A 20,751-nucleotide genomic window follows, 5' to 3' on the forward strand; every position below is an offset into this window, starting at 1 on the left:
TATAGGAGGGGGTGTGATGGCTAGTATACAGAGGAGGGGGTGGCGGCTGTAATCGCCAGTCATCCGGCACGGAGCGGTGTTCACTCCGTGCCCGCTACCCTCTCTCACTGGGACGGAGACAGTTTCTCCTCACATCTCCCAGCCTTTCTCCCACCCGCCAGTGCCACACATCCATCATCCGTCCGCTAGCTGCTGCAAGACTACAACCCCCATCCTCTCCTTACTGTCAGAGTATGCTGTGGGAGTTGTAGTCTAGCAATAGGTAGCGGGAGGATGGTAGATGCGAGGACGGGTGGGAGAAAGGCTGTGGAGCGCTCCATTGGCTGCGGACACAGCTTTTGGGATATGTGCGGAGAAACTGTGAAACTGTGTCCCAATAAGGCTGGGTTCACACTACGTTTTTAGCAATACGGGACAGTATAGGGCTGGGGGGGGAGCAAAAAACGGGCACTACCGTATCCCAGCCGTATACCACAGTTTTAGGTCCGGTTAGAGAACTATATACAGGGCAAAAATGAGCCGACCGGAGTCAGCGCTTGACTCCGGTCGGCTCATTGAAATGCATTGTATACGGGCCGGATACGGCTGGGATACGGGAGCGCCTGGTTTTCGCTCCCCCCAAACGCAGTGTGAACCCAGTCTAAAGAGAGGATGGTGATGATGGAGTGAGCGGGCTGTAAAGCAGAAAGCTGTGTCCCTCTGCAGAGGGTCACATTCCGCTACAGGGACACAGCTTTCTTCATTACACCGGACCCCGCGATCAGACGTTATCCCCTATCCTTTGGATAGGGGATAACAAGTCGAGCAGCGGACTACCCTTTTTCAGCTCCCCTTTCGGTATGCGGAAAAAATCCAAGATGGCGGTCTATGCTTCTAAATTGTCAGCAGCCTATGATGTCATGGTCCAAGATAAGTGAGCAGTGGTTGTCAGTATGCTTATGCCGCTGTCCTGAGGTACAGAGCAGAAGGACAGCTGAGAAGAAGCACAGGCATCAGGCGGCAGTGAACGGTAAGTATTGTCTCAGCTTTGGTGCTTCACTGCTCCTTTGGACTGGGAGCCTACTGCTATGGGACAAAGAGCGGCCGTGTGGGAGCCAACAATTATATGGGGGGACTATGGGGGCTTAGAACTATATGAGGGCACAATGGGGGCTTACAACTATATGGGTGAACTGTGGGGGCTCAGAAATATATGGGGGCAGTGTGGGGGCCTACTACTGTATGGAGCCTACTAGTGAATGGAGCATGTGCACTGCTGGGGATAAGGGACTTCCATTCTTGTAATAGGTGGGGGTCATACTGGTTGGACACTTGAGGAAAGGTTGGAACAAATGAGACAGGGCGTGTTACTTTGTCTCCTATGCTATTGTATGGGCATTTTTTGGGATGGCAGAAGAATTATATAGGGAGGGGACAGTTAGTAATATGGGCTTATAATGAGTACGATCACCTGGTAACATAGTAATCCTATAAATTGTACAAAAATGTATCATAAAAGTAAATTTGGGAAGCTCAAGGGGCTAAAACAATGGCCGTCTGCAGTTCAGAGGTCTCCTTTAAAATTCAAGTTACTTCTCAAAAAAAAAAAAAATGGAAGAAACCCTTTAAATACTGAGCACGTAAAAAGCAAAGTGCACAATTCGGTGACAGCTGTCGACTCACCGCCTCCTGGAACATTCATAAATTTCCTAATCAGCTCGAAAATAGAGAAGTACGGGCATTTTATATCAGCAAACACTGAGCTACGGCGTCTGCACAGAAACATATGGTCGCCTTCTAATTCAATCTCAAACATATTTGTATGGAAATCACAGGATTTCCTCCCTGAACCTATTGCTTCCTCCAGTGGTCCAAAACAAAATGACGCCCAAAAGCCAAAATACATCAAAAATTTCAGCCTCAAAATCACATTTATGTTATAGTTAAGGTCAAGTCTATTGGGTTTAAGTACAGATGGAAAATAAAAATAAAAAGATCTCCTGACAATGGAGTCTGTGGAGGGGCGGGGTACATTGGGCGCCAAGTGACCAGTCAGGCCTTCAAGCTGTTTGTTGGAAGTGGGAAAATAGGCAAGTCTAAGGATCTGAGAAATTGTGATGTCTACACCCTGGGGTCGGAGAACCTTTAGAATGGATGGTCTAGTGGGGTACTCCTAGTTTGTATTGGTTAGCAGCTACCAAAAGTGTTAACTAGTAACCAGCGATGGGGGCATTGGTGGCAAAGGCTCATTATCATTGGGTGTTGGGTTACGGCTAACCCATCAGGTCCATCCATGAAGGCCTCTCCATAACGTACAAGACCTATTGAAGTCTAGGTGCCAGATACCACAGGACACCTGCAGACATTTTCTGGCCTCGATGGGTTAGATGGGTCAACACACCGCTCCTCTTCATGTTTGCTCATCATAGATTTATTGGGTGTTTAATAAAGGGTCTACAGCAGAGATCTCATACACTGTCGACCAACCGAACACCAATAATGATGAAGGACCCCAAAATTTGTTATCATGTCTTGAATTACTGTTTTCATATAATTTGCACTCCAATTATCTCCCCTCCCCCAATCCTATTCTTGGTTCCCAGTGTAGCTCCCCAACTTTTCACTAGCCCACAGCATGGTGTCCCTCTAATTACTAGCCCCTAGGTTGGCCAGAATCTTTGGTCCTCAGAATGGCTTTCCATCCCATTCCTTGTCTTCAGCATGGCCCCCTATCTCAGTCCTGGTCCTCAGCTTGTCTTCCCATATCAGTATTGTCCCCAGTAGGGCTTCTCCATCTCATTTCTGGTCTATAGCATAATCCCCTTTCTCATTCCTATTCCACAGAATGGGTCCTCCTCTCATTTCAAATCTACACATAGCACTTCATCTCCTTATTGTTCCTCAGCATGGCTCTCATCTCATCCCTCACCTACATAGCTCACCAGTCCCCAGTAGTGATCCCCTGTCTCAGTCCTGGTCCCTAACGTAGCCCCCCTTTCTCATTTCTGGTACACAATGTGTCTCTCAATCTTACGCCTACCCACAGTATGGCGCCCTTCTAATCCCCTAGTCCCAAGCATGAATCCTATTCCATTCCTGGCTTCATGCACAGTTCCCTTTTGAATTCTAATCACAGCATGGATTTCCTCTCATCTTTGATCCTCAGCATTGCTCCTCATCTCATTCCTGGTCCCATGCATGGCTCCCCATCTCATTCCTGGTCCCATATATGGCACCCCATCTCATTCCTGGTCCCATGCATGGATCCCCATCTGATTTCTGGTCCCATGCATGGATCTCTACCTCATTCTTGGTCCCATGTAGGGCTCCCCATCTCATTCCTGGTCCAATGCATGGCTCCCCATCTAATTTATGGTCCTATTTATGGCTCCCCATCTAATCCCTGGCCCAATGCATGGCTCCCCATAGCATTCCTTGATCAATGCATGGCTCCCCATCTAATTTCTGGTCCTATGTAGGGATCTCTACCTCATTCTTGGTCCCATGTAGGGCTCCCCATCTCATTCCTGGTCCAATGCATGGCTCCCCATCTAATTTATGGTCCTATTTATGGCTCCCCATCTAATCCCTGGCCCAATGCATGGCTCCCCATAGCATTCTTTGATCAATGCATGGCTCCCCATCTAATTTCTGGTCCTATGTATGGCTCCCCATCACATTCCTCGTCCCATGTATGGCTCCCCATCTCATTCATGGTCCCATGTATGGCTCCCCATCTCATTCATGGTCCCATGTATGGCTCCCCATCTCATTTCTGGTCCCATATATGGCTCCCCATCTCATTCCTGGTCCCATGCATGGCTCCCCATCTCATTCCTGGTCCCATGCATGGATCCCCATCTGATTTCTGGTCACATGCATGGATCTCTACCTAATTCATGGTCCCATGTAGAGCTCCCCATCTCATTTCTGTTTCAATACATGGCTCCCTATCTCATTCCTCGTCCCATGTATGGTTTGTCATCTCATTCCTTGTCCCATGTATGGTTCCCCATCTCATTCCTGGTCCCATACATGGCTCCCGAACTCATTCCTGGTCCGTTGTATTGCTTCCCATCTCATTCCTGGTCCTTTGTATGGCTCCCCATCTCATTCCTGGTCCTGTGTATGGCTCCCCATCTCATTTCTGGTCCTGTGTATGGCTCCCCATCTCATTTCTGGTCCTGTATATGGCTCCCCATCTCATTTCTGGTCCCATGCATGGCTCCCCATCTCATTCCTGGTCCTGTGCATGGCTCCCTTTCTCATTCCTGGTCCTGTATATGGCTCCCCATCTCATTCCTGGTCCCGTGTATGGTTTCCCATCTCATTCCTGGTCCCATGTATGGCTCCTCATCTCATTCCTGGTCCCGTGTATGGCTCCCCATCTCATTCCTGGTCCCATGTATGGTTCCCCATCTCATTCATGGTCCCATGTATGGCTCCCCATCTCATTCCTAGTCCCATGTATGGCTTCCCATCTCATTCCTGGTCCCATGCATGGCTCCCCATCTTATTTCTAATCCCATCATGGCAACCACGCTTAGTCCAGGTCCCTGGCATAAGTCCCCTTCTCATTCCTGACCACCAACATGGTTCTTTTACCCATTGCAGCATAATGTTGGGTTCCATCTCCCAGTATCATAACTTCCCATTTCCTACTTCCTATCCAATGACAATTGCTGGTGCTAGAAATGATCTTCCTCCTTTTTTGGCTTAAATGATGCTGCATCTAAACCATGATTTCCTTTGAAGTCTACTCCTCTACTACTCATGTCTGCTCAAGTCCAATGTGTGGTCTTTTCAAGGGGGTTCTAGATAAAATATTTGCTTAAAAAAGAGTCCGATAAGAGAGTGACAGATTCCATTGTAATGGGAGAAACATCAGTCACAAAAAAAAAATTTATATGGATGGGGTGGTCTTCTCAAAAGGGAGATTTCTGCACAGTTCTAGTCGTACATAAATAACATCAAAAATATTAAAACTCGATCGGCTGCGTGAAAAAGTCAAGGAGATGCAACCTATGTTAGACCTTATATAAGATCCTCTTTATGGTCTATAAGTAGCCTCCTTAGTGCAGGACCCTGGTGACAGCCCGCTTAGGTCTCCTGGGACTTGTTGTACGGTAATTAATAATTTTGAAAGCGAAGCCAAGAATCGCAGCTCATCTCATCGCGTTGTCAGGACCTCGTGTCGTAATGTGCAATTAGAAAGGTGACAGTGAAGGGTCATTATTCCTCGAAGGGGAAAACACAGTCTCATCCATCACCGCTAATGAGGAGAAGTCACATGCAACAGATATAAGCTTTAGTCTTCACTCTTAAAGGGCCAGACGCCTCTGTTATTCTCTGTGCTTCATTGTTCCTAGCTCAGGAGGCCTCTTTTTTTATGTCCTTCTATGCAGACAGCAGACCATTTTAGGATCTCCAGTATGATGCCTTCAACATTAAGCCCCACCCCCTTAATAGTGTTATCCCGCCCTCGAGGAGTTCAGCCTTATTCCCATCCAGTGTATTGTTATCCGTCTATAGCAGTAGGAGACTTCACCTATGAAAACTAAAATGCATGACTAAGTTTCCTGAAGCACAGGTACAGTTACAGGTCTTTGCCAATTTTGCCTCCCACCGAGATAAGTGGCAAATTATACCCCAATATAGTTGCCGCTCAACATCATCCCTTTACAGATGATGTTGGGGGAAAAAAGGATCGGGTATGTTAGATTTAAAATGTTCTCAAGACACATGCATGCTCATCTGATCTGCACCTGGCATTCGTTTCGAGCATTGGGTGCAGCATCGGAGGCTCGTGACGTCACGGCCGCACTCATGATGTCACGGCCACGCCCCCTCAATGCAAATCTATCCCATAGACTTGCATTGAGGGAGCAAATGTCTAGGGGCGGAGTACCCTTTTAACATCTATCTATATCTATGTCTCCTGATTCCCTCATACACATGTACTTTCGGTTCAGACGAGCATGCATGTGTTCTGATGGAGAAGAGGGGAGAAAGCCGTTGCCAGAATCCTTGGGCAGCAGTTTACTGTATCTCCCAGAATCCAACATGCTCTCGCCCTCAATATCATCTGTACGGTGAGAGAAAGGATACAACCCTGACCATTAGGTGAATGTTGGTAGAACATGACAGGAATGGCCACCTAATAGGGCCAACAGGACCACACAGAGGAGGCGTCCCTTTAAGCGGCACATCCTATAAACCCAGAAATAAGGCATTCCTCCAGCCGCTGCTGTCTTTTAAGCTACATTAATGCAATATTGTATTTCCTAGATCCACAGGGGAGCAAGAAACTGTTGAACATAAACCAGGATTCGAACAAACATCAGTCAGAATAAAATGTATTCAGCAGGAAAAAAATCCTACAACAGGGGATTAGGGAATAGATAGAATAAGAGAAACGGTTCAGCTAAAACCCTACACAACATAATGATCTCCCAGACCCCTAGCTAGATGTGACTGTATGAAGAAAGGAGGGGGAGCTAGATGTGACTGTATGAAGAAAGGAGAGGGGAGCTAGATGTGATTGTATGAAGAAAGGGGGAGCTAGATGTGATTGTATGAAGAAAGGAGGGGGAGCTAGATGTGACTGTATGAAGAAAGGAGAGGGAGCTAGATATGATTGTATGATGAAAGGGGGGAGCTAGATGTGATTGTATGAAGAAAGGAGGGGGAGCTAGATGTGACTGTATGAAGAAAGGAGAGGGAGCTAGATATGATTGTATGATGAAAGGGGGGAGCTAGATGTGATTGTATGAAGAAAGGAGGGGGAGCTAGATGTGATTGTATGAAGAAAGGAGGGGGGAGCTAGATGTGATTGTATGAAGAAAGGAGGGGGAGCTAGATGTGACTGTATGAAGAAAGGAGGGGGAGCTAGATATGACTGTATGAAGAAAGGAGGGGGGAGTTTGATGTGATTGTATGAAGAAAGGAGAGGGAGCTAGATGTGATTGTATGATGAAAGGGGGGAGCTAGATGTGACTGTATGAAGAAAGGAGGGGGACCTAGATGTGATTGTATGATGAAAGGGGGGAGCTAGATGTGATTGTATGAAGAAAGGAGGGGAGAGCTAGATGTGACTGTATGAAGAAAGGAGGGGGAGCTAGATGTGACTGTATGAAGAAAATAGGGGGAGCTAGATATGACTGTATGAAGAAAGGAGGGGGAGCTAGATGTGATTGTATGAAGAAAGGGGGGAGCTAGATGTGATTGTATGAAGAAAATAGGGGGAGCTAGATGTGATTGTATGAAGAAAGGAGGGGGGAGTTAGATGTGATTGTATGAAGAAAGGGGGGAGCTAGATGTGATTGTATGAAGAAAGGGGGGAGCTAGATGTGATTGTATGAAGAAAATAGGGGGAGCTAGATGTGATTGTATGAAGAAAGGAGGGGGGAGTTAGATGTGATTGTATGAAGAAAGGGGGGGAGCTAGATGTGATTGTATGAAGAAAGGAGGGGGAGCTAGATGTGACTGTATGAAGAAAGAGGGGAGCTAGATGTGATTGTATGAAGAAAATAGGGGGAGCTAGATGTGATTGTATGAAGAAAGGAGGGGAGAGCTAGATGTGACTGTATGAAGAAAGGAGGGGGAGCTAGATGTGACTGTATGAAGAAAATAGGGAGAGCTAGATGTGACTGTATGAAGAAAGGAGGGGGAGCTAGATGTGATTGTATGAAGAAAGGGGGGAGCTAGATGTGATTGTATGAAGAAAATAGGAGGAGCTAGATGTGATTGTATGAAGAAAGGAGGGGGGAGTTAGATGTGATTGTATGAAGAAAGGGGGGAGCTAGATGTGATTGTATGAAGAAAGGGGGGAGCTAGATGTGATTGTATGAAGAAAGGGGGGAGCTAGATGTGATTGTATGAAGAAAATAGGGGGAGCTAGATGTGATTGTATGAAGAAAGGAGGGGGGAGTTAGATGTGATTGTATGAAGAAAGGGGGGGAGCTAGATGTGATTGTATGAAGAAAGGAGGGGGAGCTAGATGTGACTGTATGAAGAAAGAGGGGAGCTAGATGTGATTGTATGAAGAAAATAGGGGGAGCTAGATGTGATTGTATGAAGAAAGGAGGGGGGAGTTAGATGTGATTGTATGAAGAAAGGGAGGGAGCTAGATGTGAATGTATGAAGAAAGGGGGGAGCTAGATGTGATTGTATGAAGAAAATAGGGGGAGCTAGATGTGATTGTATGAAGAAAGGAGGGGGGAGTTAGATGTGATTGTATGAAGAAAGGGGGGAGCTAGATGTGATTGTATGAAGAAAGGAGGGGAGAGCTAGATGTGACTGTATGAAGAAAGGGGGGAGCTAGATGTGATTGTATGAAGAAAGGAGGGGAGAGCTAGATGTGACTGTATGAAGAAAATAGGGGGAGCTAGATGTGACTGTATGAAGAAAGGAGGGGGAGCTAGATGTGACTGTGTGAAGAAAATAGGGGGAGCTAGATGTGATTGTATGAAGAAAGGAGGGGGAGCTAGATGTTACTGTATGAAGAAAGGAGGGGGAGCTAGATGTGATTGTATGAAGAAAGGAGGGGGGAGCTAGATGTGATTGTATGAAGAAAGGAGGGGGAGCTAGATGTGATTGTATGAAGAAAGGAGGGGGGAGCTAGATGTGATTGTATGAAGAAAGGAGGGGGAGCTAGATGTGATTGTATGAAGAAAGGACGGGGAGCTAGATGTGATTGTATGAAGAAAGGAGGGGGAGCTAGATGTGACTGTATGAAGAAAAGAGGGGGAGCTAGATGTGATTGTATGAAGAAAGGAGGGGGGAGCTAGATGTGATTGTATGAAGAAAGGAAGGGGAAGTTAGATGTGATTGTATGAAGAAAGGAGGGGGAGCTAGATGTGATTGTATGAAGAAAGGAGTGGAGAGCTAGATGTGACTGTATGAAGAAAGGAGGGGGAGCTAGATATGACTGTATGAAGAAAGGAGGGGGAGCTAGATGTGGCTGTATGAAGAAAGGAGGGGGAGCTAGATGTGATTGCATGAAGAAAGGAGGGGGAGCTAGATGTGACTGTATGAAGAAAGGAGGGGGAGCTAGATATGACTGTATGAAGAAAGGAGAGGGAGCTAGATATGACTGTATGAAGAAAGGAGGGGGAGCTAGATGTGACTGTATGAAGAAAGGAGAGGGAGCTAGATGTGACTGTATGAAGAAAGGAGGGGGGAGCTAGATGTGACTGTATGAAGAAAGGAGGGGGAGCTAAATGTGATTGTATGAAGAAAGGAGAGGGAGCTAGATATGACTGTATGAAGAAAGGAGGCGGAGCTAGATGTGACTGTATGAAGAAAGGAGAGGGAGCTAGATGTGACTGTATGAAGAAAGGAGGGGGAGCTAAATGTGATTGTATGAAGAAAGGAGAGGGAGCTAGATATGACTGTATGAAGAAAGGAGGGGGAGCTAGATGTGATTGTATGAAGAAAGGAGAGGGAGCTAGATATGACTGTATGAAGAAAGGAGGCGGAGCTAGATGTGACTGTATGAAGAAAGGAGAGGGAGCTAGATGTGACTGTATGAAGAAAGGAGGGGGAGCTAGATATGACTGTATGAAGAAAGGAGGCGGGGCTAAAGCCACAAGAGACAGCTACAGTCATCTCATACAGGAACTTTTCTTCATGTTATCACCACTCTAACCAATCACAGCTTGTTACCATGCCCACATTATATTCCGGTCACTAACCAGGGGATCCCGGACACATATTGTGTAAGCTGCAGCTTAAGGACAGGTCTATGACTGGAGTGAAGTGTGACCTCTGCCCTGGCACAGAGGTCCCGCATGCACACACAAGTTAAGCGTAAAGGTGGTGGTCTGGCAGCTGCTGCTCTTCTGTGGGGGAGAAGAGGTAAGTATATAATTTATTTTGTTATAATTGCTACTGGGGGGTTAATTACTGCTTACTAGAGGGAGCATTACTACCTATTGGGGGACTGGAGGAGCTACTTGGCTAATTGTAGGGGGGGGGAATACCTGCTTACTGGGAGGCTACCTACCTAATGGGGGGGGATTACTTGCCTACTGGGGGAGCTACCTGAGTAATTGGGGGAATTGCCTGCTTAGTAGGAGGGGGTTACTTTTCTACTGGAGGGACCCCCTAACTGCTTTGGGAGACTAACTTAATAAGGAACCTACCTACATACCCACTTTACTGTTTGGGGCACCAAGGGGGACTATAGACTGGAAGATTATATAGAGTTTATGATGGAATAATTGTTGGAAAAGAAAGGAGCCTGAGATGCAGAGTCATAGCTGGAAGAAGTCATTATGGTGGTTTGGAGAAGAAAAAGGAAAAGTCGTCACCTGTGAGTCACTGCAAGAATCTACTTCTATATAGTCACTAAATGGCGGTATATTAGTCTGTGTATTATTTGAGTTATAGGGAAGAAGTAAGGATTTGGGGGATATTGAGCTTGCTAAATATTGGATCCACCCGGGTGACATATATTCTAGGAACACTGTTGCCCTGTACAGCCTCCACTTATTCCAGGGAGGAAAGGGAAACAGGAACTTTTCTTCATGTTATCACCCTGTTTTACTAATCAAAGACTATTCCTCCCATCCCTTCCATATATGGCTTCATAGAAGAAAGGGGGCCCTATAGCAAATATCAGAATGGGACTTATATTATACCATCATTTCCCCCCCCCCCCCCCCCAGGAAAGTAAGATTAATTTTCTAACAATGCAGTCAATTGTGAGACATGGGAATTTTTCTTCATATTTTTGGGTACAGGAACTTTTCTTCATATTATCACCCCCTCTTATCAATCATAGCTTGTTACTGTCACCTATGTACAGCCTCTAGTGACCTGAGAAAAGGGAGGCAGGTACAGGAACTTTTCTTCATATTATCACCCCCTCTTATCAATCATAGCTTGTTACTGTCACCTATGTACAGCCTCTAGTGACCTGAGAAAAGGGAGGCGGGTACAGGAACTTTTCTTCATGTTATCACCCCCTCTTATCAATCATAGCTTGTTACTGTCACCTATGTACAGCCTCTAGTGACCTGAGAAAAGGGAGGCGGGTACAGGAACTTTTCTTCATGTTATCACCCCCTCTTATCAATCATAGCTTGTTACTATCACCTATGTACAGCCTCTAGTGACCTGAGAAAAGGGAGGCGGGTACAGGAACTTTTCTTCATGTTATCACCCCTCTAAACAATTGCAGCCTGCTACTGGTATCTCTGCCCTGTACAGACCCAAATGATAAAAGGGAGAAAAACAAAACAGGAACTTTTCTTCATATTATCACATCTTGTTACTGTGATCTCTGTACAGCCTCTAGTGATCCTTGAATAGGGAGAAAGTTGCAGGAACTTTTCTTCATGTTATCACCCCTTTTTATCTATCACAACGCTTAAAGGGGTACTCCACTGCCCCAGTGTCCAGAACGTTTTGTTCCGAACGCTTGGTGCGGGCTGGGGGTCGTGGAGAATGCCACGCTTCCTCCTCCCATAGACTTGCACTGAGGGGGCATTGTGTGACATCACAAGGGGCGTGGCCGTGATGTCACAACAACCCCCGCAGCCCGCTCCCAGCGTTCTGAACTCACAGAATGGGCAAAGAATTATGTGTGGGTGATGAGAAACACCGGACAGTGCCCAACCTACAACAGTAACTAAAGGAGCCAACTTTGCATCCGAACACCTATAAATGGATCATAGATATTTCTGGTCTATGTTCTGGTCTTCATGTAAAAATATGTATTTGTAGTCCAGTGTTTTCCCACTCAGGGCACCTCCAGCTGTTGCAAAACTGCAATTCCCAGCATGTCCGGACTGCCAAAGGCTGTTAGTTTTATGTATTATTTCCAAAATATTATGACTTAATGCAAAGTTGCATGAAGGCCCCGAAGACTGTAAAGCGCCAGCTGACATTTTTGAACCCAGCAAAGAGCATTTATCCATTATATACAAAAAATAAATAAAATACAAAAAAACCTTCACTAGACATTTGTTCTGAAAATCTTCTCCTGAGAAAGTTGGGTGGTGGCTAATATCGGTGGCCTAAAGATAGTACTTACTGTGGTGGCGCAGTAGATGTCCTTCCATACCGTGGCTTCTCTCGAGAGATCCGAGACCTCGAAGAAATTATCGAGGATAACCTCCCCAATCATGTCATGTCTGGAGAAGCGGTCAAAGTCGTAGACACTAAAATGAAGTTTCCTATTGCTGAGCTCGTCATAGGCCACCGGGAACTGGAAGGTCTCGTCAAACACGGGGTTAAGGGTCTTCCTGTGCACCCGTGTCTGAAACTTCTTCTTCCTGTCCGGGAGGAGATAGATCTTGACGTAGGGGTCCGAGGTCCCACACAAGTCCTTAGCCGGCAGTTCCAGGGCCTTCAGGATCTTGACCACCAGCAGCTCGTTCTCGTAGTCGTACTGGAGGGCAAAGTTGAGCTTCCCGCATATCTTGGCGTCTTCCTTCCGGTTGTCTTCGGAGTCTACGGATTTCTGTTTGTATAATTCCGGTTTGATCCTGCCGATGCTGGTGGTGGTCTCTCCTCTCTGAAGAGGTTCTATGCCCATGCTGAAGTCCACGCTGGACACTTGCATTTGCCTGGGTAAGTGTCTTCTAAAGGAATTGTGCCTGAAATGAAAATAAAACAAAAATCTTAAAATAATAATAAAAAAAAGTCCTAACATTCAGAATAAGGAATAAAAATAAATAAATAAAATAAAGTTGGAAATTTCAAATTTGCTTGCAGTATAACTTAGAGGGGTATTCCGGCTTTTATACATCTTATCCCTTAAGGATAGGGGATATTATGTATGATCGGGGAGTCCCACCACTGGCATTCTGTGCTGGGCACTGCCTCTGAGATGGGGATGTGACGTCTAGGCCACGCCCCCTCAATTCTTGTCTATGGGAGGGGGCATGAGGGCCATAACGCCCCTTCCTATAGACATGAATGGAGGGGGCATGGCTTGACGTCACGTCCCCGTCTCAGAGGAAGCGCCCGGCACAGAATGCCAGGGGCTGCACTGAGATCGAGGGAGTCACCAGGGGATAAGATGTATAAAGCTGGAATACCTCTTTAAAGGGGTACTCCGGCGCTAAGACATCTTATCCCCTATCCAACGGATAGGGGATAAGATGCCTGATCGCAGGGGTCCCACCGGTGGGTCCCCCATGATCTTTCACACAGCACCCCGTTACCATCAGTCCTTGAAGCATGTTCGCTCTGGGTCTGATGACTGGCGATCAATGGGCAGGAGCATTCTGACGTCAAGGCTCCGCCCCCGTTTGACATCACACTCCGCCCCCTCAATACAAGCCTATGGGAGGGGGCACGGCAGCTGTCACCAGTCATCAGACCCGGAGCAAGCATGCTCCGGGGACTGATGGTAACGGGGTGCTGCGTGAAAGATCATGGAGGTCCCCAGCGGCGGGACCCCCGCGATCAGATATCTCATCCCCTATCCTTTGGATAGGGGATAAGATGTCTTAGCGCCAGAATACTCCTTTAAAATAAGAATTATTGTGAATGACCAAGGTTCCTGTTGCCATCTCTACTGGTCTCCAACTTGGTTGTGCATTGATCACCACTACTGAAATACTCTGCACTACTACTAGATTTCCTGCTTCTTACACCATATAACTTCCAGTCTGCCCTGCCCCACCTCCAACCAAGAGTATAATACCCTTTCCTGAAATATTCTGTGCTGCTTGAAACTCTGCCCCTCCCACTAAAATATGTATTTAGGCTCCACCCCCAAGGAGCAGAACATATATCTGCTAAAATATTCTCCACTAGTACGGTATACACTGCTCCTCCCACTATATATAGCTTCCAGTCTACCCCACACCCCCTTCCTGAAATATTCTGTTCAGCTGGGAACAAGGCTCCCCCACTTTTCCACTAAGTCTGTGACACGCCCCCTAGGAGCAGAATACTTCTCTCCTGAAATATTCTCTGCTGCTGGAGACCCTACCCCTCCCATTAAACAATCACACCCCCTATGAGCAGAATACTGCTCTCCTGAAATATTCTCTGCTGCTGGAGACCCTGCCCCTCCCACTAAATAATTTTCAATCTGTGATCCACCCCAAAAGAGCAGTACTCTCCTCTCCTGAAATACTCTGTGCTAGTACTCGATAGCCTTCTCTTTCCACTATATACACAACACGGAGTCTCCCCCCCCCCCCCCCCCACACACACCCTCCAAAGGCATAATACTCCTGAAATATTCATAAACTTTCCTGATATATTCTGTGCTCCCCCACTGTACCCCCCAATCCCCTTATTAGAATATCAGCAAACTCTCCTCTCAAAATACTCTGTGCTGCTGGATACCCTGTTCCCTCCACTTTGTAACTTTCAGTCTTTACCCCCTTTCCCCAAGATCAGAACAATTCTCTCCTCAAATACTTTGTGCTGCTGGAGACCCTGTCCCTCCCACTAAAAATGTATTTGTGGTCCACCCCCAAAGAGCAGAACACTCCTCTCCTCTTCTCTGCTGCTGGGAACTCAGCCCTTTCCATTGTCTGTTACTCAGTCAATGACCAAGATAAAAACACTCCTCTCCTATACTACTCTGTGCTGCTGGAACCACTGTCCCTCCCACTCAGGGCTGGCTCTGCCTATAGGTAAAATAGGCAGCCGCCTAGAGCACCCTCTTGGTGGGGGCGCTCCTCTGTCTGTTGCAAGAAAGTTAGACAACCAGCATCCAAACCACTCAGCCAGCAGCATGAGGAGGTTTGTTACAGTGTGTCACCCCAGAAGTAAGGTAATTACATGAGGAGGGGGTTTGTTACAGTGTGTCACCCCAGTAATAAGGAGATTACATGAGGAGAGGGCATGTTACAGTGTGTCACCCCAGAAGTAAGGTAATTACATGAGGAGGGGGTTTGTTACAGTGTGTCACCCCAGTAGTACGCCAATTACATGAGGAGGGGGCATGTTACAGTGTGTCACCACAGAAGTAAGGTGATTACATGAGGAGGGGGTTTGCTACAGTGTGTCACCCCAGAAGTAAGGTGGGGCATGTCAAAGGGCAGACCAATGGGCAGAGTCAAGGGGGAGACAATATTAGCTTCTGCCTACGGTGGCAAAGATCCTTACACCAGCCCTGCTCCCACTTAATTATTTTCAACCTATAATCCGCCCCCAAAGAGCAGAACACTCCTTTCCTGAAATATTCTGTGCAGCTGGTGACCCTGCTCCTCCCACGAGGTAACTCTAAATTGGTGAGCTCCTCTCCTGAGGTTGTGTTACAGAGTTTCAGTGTAGTGTATCTCTTACTGCAGGAGGTCTGGAGCTCTGTATCAGAAAAGCAAATCTCAAGCCATATAAAGAACTGTTAAAGGGGTACTCCGCCCCTATCTGAAGGATAGGGGATAAGATGTCTAGGGGCAGAGTACCCCTTTAAAAAATTATTGAACAAAATTTGTTGACCTATTTAGATTTAAGGAAAAATAAATGGTTGGGCATGGCCTTAATTCTTGTAAAGGCTCCTTGAGAACATTCTCCATAGGAAACAATAGAAGTCACATGACCATAGCACTTGGGCGACATTCAGATGGTTCCACCGCCTTTGTTGTCTCCGTCACTTGCCCAATTTAACACCAATAAACCAAGAACACAATGACTCGATAAACACCCCGTCTTCTATTGTACTTGCGGGCACAGACAGTACGCAACCTGCGCCAAAGAGATGTGCAGCACCCCCCCCCCCCATTCTATAGCAATACGTTCCTCTCCATCCAATTAATTTAGTTCTTTTGTCTATCAAATTAGCATAAGGAAATTGCTTCTCGGTGTCGTAAATTACCTCCCGCCATTGTTCTCAGGTGTCTGAACTTTCCGTGTTCCTCTGTAATTAGTTTTCATAAACATTTCACGTGTGTCACCAATCTCCCGCTACCCTGCGTGATGGCGGTCATGTCCTCCCCTGCCCTGACAGATGAAAGAGAACATTCTGCCAAATTCTTTTTTCTTTTTTCTTTTTTTTGATTAATCAGGGTTTTATCCATTATGATGTATTTGTTGGTTTTTATACAGTTTTTATGGAAAATCAGAACATGAAACGAGAAAGTAAAGGGCACAAGTTTACTCAAGAGGGACTCTACTACCTGGCCTACTCAAGACGGACCCTACTACCAAGACTAAGAGAGGGCATCATGGGTCTTGGTCAGGGCACAATCAGTGAGCGTGAAGATATCAAGAGAGATATTCTCTTTCCTACAATACCTTTTTATGCTTGGGCACAAGTATAAGCTGGGTGGGGCTTCATTAACTCAGGGGTGGGGCTATGTTCCTCCTCTGTGTCCTCGATTAGGAAAGCATCTAAATGAAATCTTCCTAGCAATAAAGGAAGTCCGTGTTGTGACAGTGATCTCCTACAATGCCTCTTGTGCTAATGTAATCCCTGTTTCGATCTTATAATCTAGGGTGGGGCTTTGGTAGCTCAGGGGCGGGGCTTTGTTTCTCTTTACTGTTTTGAAGAACAGCAGTGAAAGTTTTGAAGAATTCTGTAGAAGAAGACAGACAGGAAATACCTTATTTTGGCCATGCTCTTAGCCACACGAATAAGCTAGGGTGGGGGTTTGGTAGCTCAGGGGTGGGGCTATGTTCCTCTTTACTGTTTTGAAGAACAGCAGTGAAAGTTCCGAAGAATCCTGCAGATGAAAACAGTCATGCTCTTGGCCATATGAAAAAGCTAGGTTGTGGTATTTGTAGTTCAAGGGCGGAGCTATAATCCTCTTAAATAGGAAGGCTTTCAAATGAATCTAAACTTTTTCTATGACAATAAAATAAGGGGGTGCTGTGACAGAGGACTCTCATGTTATGGGCGGGGCTATGATCCTCCTCACTGTCTTAGAATAGAAAAGAATAAATAAATTAAAATTAGCAATTGAGCAATACAGGTAGGGTGTGTAGTGACAGATTTTACCCTATTTACGACTTGTCTTGGCCCTATGAATAGGGTGGGGCTTCTGTAGCTCAGGGGCAGGGCTATGTTCACCCCTTAGTGTCTTGGAAAAAGAAAGCATTTGAATGAATCCAATATTCTGTTACAGAAGATTTCATTTGGGGGGATGATATCTATCTCCTACAATGCCCCTTATGTTAATGGAATCCCTGTATATAGCACAAGAACTGAATGTATAAGCTAGGGTGGGGTTCAGTAGCTCTGGAAAAAGAAAGCATTTGAATGAATATAAAATCTTGCCACAGCTGTAAAGTTAGTTTGTGCCAAAGGATATAATTTAGGGAAGTATTTTCTCTCCTACAATGCCCAAAAATCACCCATGTACATATCACATTAACTGCATGTATAAGCCAGGGTGGGGCTTTAGTAGCTCAGGGGAGGGGCTATGTCCCTCCTTACTGTTTTGGAATAGGAAAGAATAAATGAATCCAATTTTTTTTTTCAATAAAGGAAGGATATATTATGACGGAATACTTTATTTTAACCCTGCTCTTGGCCATATGAATAAATTAGGGTGGGGTTTCTGAAGCTCAGGGGTGGGGCTAGGTTTCGCCTTACTGTTTTGGAATAGGAAAGAATTAAGGATTACAACATTTTGTAATAAAGAAGAGTGCATTGTAACAGCGATTAGTTTATTTAAGCTCTGCTCTTGACCATATGTTTTAGCTAGGGCAGTGATTTTTGTAGCTCAGGGGTGGGGCTATGTTCCTCTGTTCTTTAGTGTTCTTTTGAATAAATCCAAGCATTTACTATGGCAATAAAATAAGGGTGTGCTGCGGCAGAGGACATCATTCAGGGAAATATTTACTGTCCTATATTGCCTCGCATGCTTAAGGCACCCCTATATACATCACATATGCTGCATGTATAAGCTAGGGCGTCGCCTCAGTAGCTCAGGGGCGGGGCTGTGTTGATGCATTTAGCAGCTTAAAGTCTACACCGGATATGACTGTAACAAGTAATCAGCTGTGAGGAGTATTAGAACGAGATGGAAAAGATTTGAAACACAAATTGCATATTTTGCGGAAAGTGTGAGGCTGTGCAACAATTTTTCTATGAAAAAATGTTCACAATTTCAACCAACTTTATTTATACACCCAATAGGATCCCCAATAAGGGGATATGATCTAACCACTGGGTTCACACTATAGAACTGCTGTTTATATTTCTCTGTGGACATAACGCACTTCTGGAAGGCCGGCCAGCCGCCGAATCCCGCGATAATCACTGACGCTCAGAAATGACTAACGCTGCAGAAAATTATACGTTTTCACTGTTCCCAAAAATTTGTGATACAAAGCGAGGAATGAATAAACAGGCGGCGCTCTCTGAACTCGCGTCTATGTTATCCCGCCTTGTAGAGCTTAAAAGAGAACACCGTCAATATTAGTTAATTGAAAAATTAGACAATTAGTCCCATCTAGAAAAGGGGAGGGGCTTTGACTACACACTTATATGGGGGTGGGGTCAATGGGGAAGATCCATAAAGACCTGTGCTGAGGAAACGTTGACCAGTTGCCCATAGTAACAACCTTTTCAAAAATTTAAAGAAGGAATCTGATTGGTTGCTATGGGGAGTTGGTCGACTTTTCTGCTGCACAAGTTTTGATCAATCTCCAATAAGTGTTCTCAGATTGGTTGCTATGGAGACAAGGACATTTTAGGCTCTGTTTACTCTTGCATCAGGCAGTTTTGGAAGCCCCGATTTACAATGACGACCATGATGCAAGTGTGAGTTGGGCCTGATAAATAAGGGCCACAAGTCTGTTTCATGTTTCCTTGGAAAACATCCGCTTGGTCAGGGCTTAACTGGAAGGATGGGGCTTAGTTTGTCTAGGTTCATTAGCCCCACCTCCAGTGTCAAGGGAGGAGACAAAATGGCGGCCTACGAAGACTTTCCTTTCTCAATTGTGAGAGCATGAATGGACGGACTGGGAGATGGTTTTGTTCCTAAATTATAGGCGTAGATATATGAGAACGCGCCATTCCGATAAAGTAAAATCTTCACTTGTCACCACTAGCCACCATATTAAGATCGTCACATGGCCATAGTGGCCATCATGTGGTTATCAAGGCAAAGGGTATACCGTGAGGCCAATTATAGCGCCAAACCCACGCTAAACCGCGACGGTAAACCCAAAACTATAAATATCCTGTCAGCTTACGGACCTCGTACTATACGGATGAGTCACATGCTTCAGCTGCTGTCCTTGTAATACATAGCCATGCTTCCGTGCCGACGGCGGCGACGGTGTCATTGAGATACTCTGCAGGTTGATGTTTTTTGTGTTTACTTTTTACATGTCCGTGACCCATTCTTTCCAATTAGAAGACGGGGCAGGAGAGACATCATGTTCCAATTATTGAGAACAGCGGCGGCGGCGGCACGACTCAACGCAGTAAATACTTCAATGTAAATAACAGCACAACATGTACGGAGAGAATCACGACGGACGGTGAGAGCACTCGAAGCCTCAAGAAAGGAGATCAAAAAGGAAAAGACGACTTGTGAGGGGGTTAAATAAGAGCGCAGGTTCTACTACAACCCCCAGCGGAGCCCCTCGTACACAACTAACAAGGTCAAGAAAGGTGGACATGTGAGTAGAAAAACATATTGTCAGAGGGACAAGATACAGGAAGTATTGTCATAGGGACAAGATACAGGATGTATTGTCATAGGGACAAGATACAAGATGTATTGTCATAGGGACAAGATACAGGAAGTATTGTCATAGGGACAAGATACAGGATGCATTGTCATAGGGACAAGATACAGGAAGTATTGTCATAGGGACAAGATACAGGAAGTATAGTCATAGGGACAAGATACAGGAAGTATTGTCATAGGGACAAGATACAGGAAGCATTGTCATAGGGACAAGATACAGGATATATTGTCATAGGGACAAGATACAGAATGTATTGTCATAGGGACAAGATACAGGAAGTATTGTCATAGGGACAAGATACAGGATGCATTGTCATAGGGACAAGATACAGGAAGTATTGTCATAGGGACAAGATACAGGAAGTATAGTCATAGGGACAAGATACAGGAAGTATTGTCATAGGGACAAGATACAGGAAGCATTGTCATAGGGACAAGATACAGGATATATTGTCATAGGGACAAGATACAGAATGTATTGTCATAGGGACAAGATACAGGAAGTATTGTCATAGGGACAAGATACAGGAAGTATTGTCAAAGGGACAAGATACAGATTGAATTGTCATAGGGACAAGTTACAGGAAGCATTTTCATAGGGACAAGTTACAGGATGTATTGTCATAGGGAAAAGATACAGAATGTATTGTCATAGGGACAAGTTACAGAAAGCATTGTCATAGAAACAAGTTACAGGAAGTATTGTCATAGGGACAAGTTACAGGAAGTATTGTCAAAGGGACAAGTTACAGGATGTATTGTCAAAGGGACAAAATTCAGGATGTATTGTCATAAGGACAAGATACAAGAAGCATTGTCATAGGGACAAGATACAGGATGTATTGTCATAGGGACAAGATACAGGATGTATTGTCATAGGGACAAGATACAGGATGTATTGTCATAGGAACAAGATACAGGAAGTATTGTCATAGGGACAAGATAGAGGAAGTATTGTCATAGGGACACGATACAGGTTGTATTGTCATAGGGACAAGTTACAGGAATCCTTTTCATAGGGACAAGTTACAGGATGTATTGTCATAGGGACAAGATACAGGATGTATTGTCATAGGGACAAGTTACAGGAAGTATTGTCATAGGGACAAGTTACAGGAAGTATTGTTATAGGGACAAGTTACAGAAAGCATTG

General features: G+C 45.4%; 1 protein-coding gene across 2 annotated transcripts in view; it reads right to left on the reverse strand.

The window, feature by feature from the left end:
- Positions 1-20,751, reverse strand: part of SYT10 (synaptotagmin 10) — a 51,146-nt gene that overhangs the window by 17,458 nt on the left and 12,937 nt on the right. For both annotated transcript variants that reach the window (XM_056553741.1, XM_056553742.1), the window contains exon 3: positions 12,020-12,584. In XM_056553741.1, coding sequence (XP_056409716.1) covers positions 12,020-12,584 — 565 coding nt within the window. The remainder of the gene's footprint in view (positions 1-12,019; positions 12,585-20,751) is intronic.

The sequence above is a fragment of the Hyla sarda genome, unplaced genomic scaffold, assembly GCF_029499605.1.
Source record: "Hyla sarda isolate aHylSar1 unplaced genomic scaffold, aHylSar1.hap1 scaffold_38, whole genome shotgun sequence".
Taxonomy (NCBI): Eukaryota; Metazoa; Chordata; class Amphibia; order Anura; family Hylidae; genus Hyla; species Hyla sarda.